Source organism: Fringilla coelebs (assembly GCF_963513975.1).
Source record: "Fringilla coelebs genome assembly, chromosome: 27".
Lineage (NCBI taxonomy): Eukaryota > Metazoa > Chordata > Aves > Passeriformes > Fringillidae > Fringilla > Fringilla coelebs.
The window spans coordinates 2,738,773-2,747,127 of NC_140053.1; the positions used below are offsets into that span (position 1 = coordinate 2,738,773).

An 8,355-nucleotide genomic window follows, 5' to 3' on the forward strand; every position below is an offset into this window, starting at 1 on the left:
GCTGGGAGAAGAGGTGTGGCTAAAACCACAGGCACAGCAGTGACATGGGCTGGGGATGTTCTTCCTGATGGATGAAAACCAAAACAGTTCCAGCAAACTCTGAGCAATTTGTTTCATCTGGACTGTGCCTGCTGCTTCCTTAGGAGCTGAGGGAGTTTGCCTTGGTACTGCAGGAAGTGCAGGAACACAAATATATGCAGTTTTTTCAGAGATGCATTTTATTTGTGCATAAATTGTAGCTCTGTTGTGCCCTTGGAATTGAGAACAAAGATCTTAAGGATTTTTTAATGCTATCTTCTCTGTTTTAACTGATACCAGCTCCAGATGGCTGGCAGAATCTAATGACACTTTATCTGTCAATTCATAACCATCTTTATTATTATTTTTAAGGTTATTATTGTTATTGCTGTTGTTATTCCCAGACTATCCCCTGGTTGGCTTCCAGCAGCCCATGCTGGGAGGGCCTGTGGGCTGTGTGTGGCACAATGGCTTCAAAAAACACCATTAGACTGGATTCATTTGCAGAAGCAGAACAGAAACTTTATTGTTAGGACACAACAGAGCACCAGCAGAAAACAGGCTTGGGCATCTCTGACCCAGCGAGCCAATGCTCATGTACAAAGGCAGAGCAAATCTAAGGAAAGACATTCTTGGATACATTCTTGTGCTTTGGGGAAGTGAAAGGCTCTTTATGTCAGCATTAGCCAGTGTGAGGCTGCACTGGGTCCACGTGGAGATTTGGTATTTCTTTATGGGTATCTCCTGTCACGGGTAGAAACGGGTTTGCCATCATCGTCTGTGCCAGAGCGACGTCCTCCACTGCTCCCAAATGCTGTTGTAGGGGAAATAAAAAAATTAAATAGGGAACAAAAAAACCACTAAGGCACTGCCAAGACCCTGAGGAGCTGAACCATGAGGTTGTGTTTGTTTGTTTCCTCACAAGATCTTTCACATATCAAAGGCAGAACTGCCTTTACATCTTATCTACTTTCCCTCCTGGTCCTCATCCAGGAAACTTTAGGAGTGCACATCAGATATGGATTTGGAAGCATCTTGAATGCTACGTGAATCAGCAGAGGAATGAATCTTTGGGAGATTTGGATATTTTAGAATCCCATGAGCAGTTCATGCAATCATTTTGGGAATCTACTGGTTTCAAAAATGCACATAAAATACAGTATTATATTTTTGTCTCTACATGATACAGAACATGCTCATTGTGGGAGAATGGAATCTGTGGTAGTAAGAAGAAATCCAAGGCTAAAAGATTTATTTAATCCTATTTTTTTGCCTGTTCATTTCAGCCCCTCAATAAATGAAAATATTTCTTACCATCCTTGGGGTTCAGTCCTGACAACCTGTAGAAAAGAAATATTTGATTAATGACCATTCCTGACCTTGTCCCCTGCAACCATTGAACCATTTAGGAATTTGTGTGGATAGCCAGGATTTCACACAGCTGCTCTCAATGGCTGGTTCTGAGATGTGTTGTTACTTGAGGTGGTGTTAAGATGCTTTCAGCTTTGAAATCCACCCCTATGTACTTGAAAGGGAATGGGAACAGTGGTCAGACCAGTTCCTTGTCCTGAGGTGTCTCCTTATACTGCTCCCTCCTCAAAATGCCTCTTCTAGAAACTATGTAAGGAGCTGATTCCTTCTCAGAAATCAAAAGCAATTCCATGTGTAGATCAGATATGAGATGTGGACATGAAAATGCAGATTTTACTGAAGTAAGCTGGAGCCTGTTCCAGGCTCTTTTCTTGCTGGGGATACTGGTGTGTGAGGATGAGTATTTATTTTCACCTCAGTACACAAATGGAGAAAACCAGGAGCTAAAGAAGTACTGGGAGCAGGTTTTTATAGGTTGTCTCAGGCTGAAGGCTCTAATATTAGTGCAACCAGAGGACTGAGACATATATAGGGGGTCTGGTGCCTTTTGTAATTCATTATGGTCAAAGTGGTGGCATTTATATTTTCAAATCCTCCACAAGACCGATGTGCAGATTTATGGTAGTAGCCATAAATCAGTTCTGGCAGTACCAGGGACTTTGCCAGGCACCTCCTTTGCCAGTGCTCCAAAGGCTGCGTGTGCAGGGAGCGTGACTGAGCACTCCAGAGTCAGCCTGGCAGCCCCAGCTCCCGCTGCACAGAGTGTGTTGTTACCCTTATCTGCTCATCAGGACCGGGACAGAGTGACATACTGTGCGTCCTGGCCCTCCAGCAGTTGGCGGTACGTGGCGATCTCCTGCTCCAGGCGACTCTTGATGTCCATGAGCATTTTGTACTCCTGGTTCTGGCGCTCCATGTCGCAGCGCAGCTCGCTCAGCTGCTCCTCCACGCTGGTGATGAGGGCCTGGATCTGAGCCAGCTGCGCGCAGTATCGGCCTTCCGTGTCCCGCAGGTTGGCCTCCAGCCCGGCTTTCTAAAGTGCAGTAATGTCAGAACAGGTTAGAAGGAAGTTTATCCCACGGAGGGGGAGTCCAGGAGAGGTGAGAGAGCGAGGGAGGAAGGGGACAGTGTGAGGCGGTGCCTCGTGGTGTGATCGGGGCAGCTCCGTACCATGCTGAGCTGCGACTGGAGCTCGATCTCCAGGCTCTGCAGGTTGCGGCGCAGTTCCGTGATCTCTGACTTGCTGGTCTGTATCTGCTGGGTGTGGGTGGCAACTTCACGGTTCAGCTCCTCAGTCTGAAAGGAAAAATAATGTAAAATCAAATACAAATGTATAAAAAATCAATCATTTTGAGAAAGGGTGGTAGGGACCTGCCAGGGTGGTAATGCTGAGGCAGTGCACTGCCGTGCTGTTTATTGGTGTGAGCGTACCTGAGTGAAGAACCAGGCCTCAGCATCCTTACGGTTCTTCTCAGCCAGAGCTTCATACTGCTCCCTCATCTCAGCGAGGACTCTGGTCAGGTCAATGCCAGGAGCTGCATCCATTTCCACATTGACTGTTCCACTCAGCTGGTTCGAGTACTCTTTCATTTCCTGCAGCAGACAGAGGACACAAAAAGATCAGGCTCTCTCCTCTCACACTGCTCCTGCCCCCAGCAATCCCTGCTGTGGTACACAGTACCTGTGCTATCAAGTATCACAGATGGAACACACATAAAACATTTATCACATTTTCTTTCTCATTGCAACAGCTTCTCTATCTCTGTGTACTCACACAGGACACATGTATCTACATGTAATTTACATGTATGTTTCATTTACAAGAGATAAATTCCAAAGGGGAGTGATCTCCCTGCACTGCCAGGACTCTCACCTCTTCATGATTCTTCTTCAGATAAGCCAGCTCCTCTTTCAGTGTCTCAATCTGCATCTCCAGGTCAGCTCTGGACAGGGTCAGCTCGTCCAGGACCCGGCGCAGGCCGTTGATGTCGGACTCCACACTCTGGCGCAGGTACAGCTCGTTCTCATACCTGCAGTTCAAAAAAGAAACAGGCACTGGAACATGTCCAAATTTGTATTCAGTAGAGCTATAAAATGATCACATATGGGTGAAACAGTGGACTGTAGATGAAAACACACAGATTTAGAGGTATAAAAACAATAAAGCTGTTTTATCCCAATATCCAGCTATGGCATAAGGAAGCACAGACAATGCTGTATGATTTTGTTCCTGAGGAGGACATGACATTTTACCTTGCAGAACCTAATACTGATTATCAGCATCGATAGAAACATTGTCACACAGGACAGAAGTTTTGCAGTGTCCTCCCAGATTTGTGTAGGAAAGCACAGGCGGGCCAGGGCTGCCTGGGATACAGGAGAGAAAATAGAAACCTGCAGGTGCATTGCTGCAGGGAAGGCAGCTGCATATGGACCTTTGTCATCTGATGTACCTCTGAGCCTGGGAGCTGGAAAAGCCCCACCCTACTCTAAATTTCAGACTCCAGCAGAGAAATGCTGAAGCCCTCAGCAATCTCTTCCTGCCACTAAGTTCCTTCTAAGTGAAAATCTCACCTATTCCTGCCTTCTTTCCCCTGTGATTCAGGCTAGCAAAAATATTTGAGTATCACAAAAAATGAAGACATGGGCTATAACTGATCATGCAAACAGCTCAGTGATCTGAATGCTGTGTTCTGTCAGGCTTATACTCTGTATTGGTCCTTCATCAATGGATTCTGCTTGCCAGGATGTTTTGTATCTGAAGTTACTAAAGAAAAAACTGCTTTGGGAGAGTGAAGATGAGTAAAGACAAATGAGCTCCAGGTGAACTTACTTCAGTCTGAAGTCATCAGCAGCCAGCCTGGCGTTGTCAATCTCCAAAATGACCCGGGAATTGTCAATGGTAGCAGCAAGGATCTGCAATTAAGAAACATGGAGAAAAGTTCCTGTGAATAATGGTAAAATATCTGATTGACATTCCATGAGCAAACTAGAGGGCTGTGATACTCTGTGCAACACGGATAAGAACCATAGTAGGGAAATGTTTGTACAACATCTGATCTTATCTGTAGCCAGGTGAATTGTCTTTCCAGCCTTTGAGGCCTACCTGTCACATTCTTTACTATTTGATTCCTGAAAAAATATATTGATAATTCTAAACACATTCTGCTAACTTCTACTGCAATCATTTTAATTTCAACAAACATCATATTGTCAGGATAAGATATTTGGTGTTTAAATTGAGAAGAGGCAATTCTTTTCTGCTAGAATGCTCAGGACCTCAATGTATTTGGGATGAGGAATTCACTGCTTCTTTTGTAGTTATTTTAAAGACATGGAACATGCAGTTCCATAATTCTTTTACCTTATTATAACTCCTCTACATAGGAATGTCATACCTTGTCTCGGAGATCTTCAATTATCTTGTAATAATTGCTGTAGTCACGGGCAGGGCTGGTGGGAGCTTGTTTCTGGTACCAGTCTCGGATTTTGACTTCTAAATCAGAATTGGCCTCTTCCAGGGCTCGTACTTTGTCCAGGTACGAAGCCAGCCGGTCATTCAGGTTCTGCATGGTTATCTTCTCATTGCCAGAGAGGAGGCCATCGCCGCCACCAAAGCCACCACCGAGGTCAAATCCTCCACCAAAGCCAGAGCCGCCTCCAAAGCAAGCGCCCCCTCCAAAGCCAGAGCCCCCTCCAAAGCCAGAGCCCCCTCCAAAGCCGCAGGCTGCCCCCCCTCCAAAGCCTCCTCCATAGCCCCCCCCAAAGCCGCAGCCTCCTCCTGAAGAGGAGACGTACCTGGCCGAGGAGATGGAGACGCCGCGGCCGCCGGAGCCGCCGTGGATGCTCGGGGCCCGGCAGACGCCTCCAGCGCGCACCGAGGACAGGCGGCTGCTGCCCCCGGCGCCCCCAAAGCCACCCCCGTAGGTGGAGGAAGAGCTCATGTAGGAAGTGGCCATGGCTGAAGCAAGAGAAGGAGCAAAGGTCAGTTATGCAGCCTTGCAAGAGAAGACAGCTTGTGCCTTCACTGCCCTGGTGCCTCTTTTATATCCTCATGATTGGGTGTTGGGAGACAAACCCCACTGCATCCCTCCCTCCAAAATTCCTCCTCCCTAGAGGTGAGGCCAACTGTGATGACATTCCTGACAAGCAGTGCTGGCAGCACATCGCAGGGGCTTGAGCTTGGGGTTTCTTTTTTTAATTAAACAAAAGGCATGAATCAGATGATGTTTTTTCTTCAGGCTATAGTTCTGAAACTTGGAGTTTACTTCTCTGACATTTAAGAATGGAAAAACAAAGTGAGTTCAGCCCCACCCACCTGCCTATTTACAATGCTCACCATGGCTACCTTCAGAAAATCAACTTTTTCTAAAAATGAAGCTTAAGTAAAATTCTCCTTTCATTGAAAAATGTACAATCGTCTCTTCATCTCACTGTTATTCCTTCTTTTCTATCTGGATTTTTTTTCCTTTAACATTTTGGAATTGAATTTGAAATGTTCTTATTCTTGATTCTTTCTTGGAACTAATATTTGGATTTTGGAGTCTGAATTTTTATTACAAAAAGCATCTATTCATGGCGCTGTGTGAGGAACAATCAGCATCCATCGGTGTGCACGAGAGAGTGGAAACAGTAAATTTATTAATTACTGTGAAATTGTCCAGAAAGGGAACACAGATTGAAACAACTCAGTTAAAAGAGTAAATGTGGGAGGACTAAGATCCTGTTACTTTGAAAAATGTAAAGAGAATGGGTTTAAGATAACACAATTCTGATAACAATACATGTATTTAATGCCAACGTGCACGAGGAAATGGAGTAGTATTTGAAAATAAGGCTTGAGAAACACTCAGAAGAGGCACCTTAATCCTTCATTTAGAACAGGAGTCTGAAACAGAAATGCATTACTGAGCTAATAAATTGCCAGTGAAATTCAGGAATTCAGTCATGCAGCCCTGCTCACCCTGCAGGGAAGGCAGATTTGGGCAGTGTGTGAGGAAGCAGGAGCTGCTGGGGACGGGCTGTGGGCACTGTGGAGTTTGCAGAGCACCCCGTCCTCTGCACAACCTCAAATAAAGCTTAAAGGAGAAAACTGATACGTCTGCTAAAAACATCATAAGAAGAACATTGTTTTTAGCAGTCTTTGGCAGTACAGAAACTGAGCTTAGAGCTCAGGATGGGGATTTCAGATAAGCCAAAGTTCACGGGAGTTGTTGGAATAAACAAGGGGGTTTCTGACATTTCCAGCTGAGATGTTAATGTAGGCACAGGGAATACACAGCATTTTCACTTGGAGATGAGCACTTAGGAGGGAAGAACTGGCAGAGTCCAGCTGTGATGTGCCCCTGTAGGCTGGCTCTGGACACGGCCACTCGCTCCAGGCTGAGCGGAGCACACGGGTGGGTGTTCACTGCTCTGGAAACATGTTTCAAACTGAACCTGGCCCTTTGCCACAGCCCTTCAGTTTTGCTGCTGGGCAGATTAATGGTGTGTGTACCTCGCCAGATCCCTGTGTCTCCAAGGGTTGGTGGCTCATGAAACAAGTACAGACAAGCCCTCCTGAAGATAAAAAATTGTCTTAAAGACTCCTGTAATCAATGCCCTGAAGTGTGTGCACTGCCAGGGGCTGTTCAGCCCGAGAGAGCTCACAATAAGCAAATCATATTCCATTAAAAAAAACCCAGCAACAAAACACCACAAAATTTAGTAGGGAAGTTTGGGGAGTTTTCATTGAGTCTTCTTTCACTCAGGTGTGATAACTCCTTTGGAAGGTCAATGGTGAAACACTTAGCTGCTTTCTAACATGCCCCAGGCATCACGCTGGATCAGTATCAGATGAACACTTACAAAAACCAGGTAGCAGATAAAAGCTGTTCCTTTCTGTTGAATATTTACCATTGGGAAAGAAAATAAATCAAGCAGCCAGTACAGATCATGCCCCATAACATCATTTAGACTACGATTTCTACACATTTTCTCCTTACAGGCTGTACAGGGAAATAGAAGCCAATCACTTGCTGAAATTTAAAAAAAAAAATAATTAAAAAAAGAAAGTCTCTTTCAAGCTTATGCCTTTATTCTGGTCTCACTACGTTTGCTCAGAGATCCCTTATCCAATGTCTTGACATGTGGACTCATCCTTGCACAGTCTCAGAATTGTACCTGTGGTACCTGAACTCCCTGGTTTGTCATCTTCAACAGAGCTTTCCTGGAAGACATTCCCTGACATGTCTGTGCTGCACAAACTCTTTTGTTACCTCTGCTGTGGGATTAACGGGGCTGACACACTCCAGCCCCTCCTCTCAGGACAGCAAGTTCCAGTCAAGCAGCAGCTTGTTTGTCATCTCAGTGATCACTCTATGAGTGATAAAACCATCACTCAGAGGAGACATGACATGCCTTTAGAAAACACTTTTTTTCCCTCAACCAGACACTAAAATTACAGTGCCTGAGTGATTTATTTCAAACGTTTTACCAGAAATCCTTCACTGCTTTACAGATACAGGGAAAAATTAATAAAATTATAAAATAAAGTTAGAACTAAGCTATAAAAAAAAGAATTTAGGATTTTTATAGCTTGCATTCTTGGAGCATGAGAATTTCTTGTCAGACTTGCACATTTGCAGCTGGACAGTATCAGAAATCTGCAACAGTGAGCTTCCACCCTGACTGGTTTTGTCACAAGAAATTGCTCTCAGGGAATGGGATTTTTTAAGATTAAAAAACAAACCTGGAGCTGTTTGTTCTTTCATGTAGGGAGGTTTCCAGGTCTCAGTGTTGTAGGGAGTAAGTTTGGTACAAAGCATGTGTTAATGTGTCTGCACTCAGTAACAGCCTGTACTGAATGCACAAGATCTTCTCCTGGCTCTTCCAGAAGTGAGCCCAACAGAAATGAGTGAGCTCCTGAAGAATCCCCCACACCCCATGTGCCTCTCGGGCCACTGTTCCCTTTGATTCTGCTCATCT

The 8,355-nt window shown here is 45.0% G+C and overlaps 1 protein-coding gene across 1 annotated transcript; it reads right to left on the reverse strand.

Moving 5' to 3' along the window:
• Window positions 1–702: 702 nt before the first annotated feature.
• Window positions 703–5,348, reverse strand: LOC311163463 (keratin, type I cytoskeletal 19-like; the record flags this gene model as incomplete). The annotated part of the gene is made up of 8 exons (XM_084222319.1): window positions 703–832; window positions 1,333–1,358; window positions 2,202–2,422; window positions 2,560–2,685; window positions 2,821–2,982; window positions 3,263–3,419; window positions 4,223–4,305; window positions 4,788–5,348. The coding sequence occupies 8 exons, from the start codon at window positions 5,346–5,348 to the stop codon at window positions 750–752; spliced, it is 1,419 nt and encodes a 472-aa protein (XP_084078445.1). The 3' UTR covers window positions 703–749.
• Between the last annotated feature and the right edge of the window lie 3,007 nt (window positions 5,349–8,355).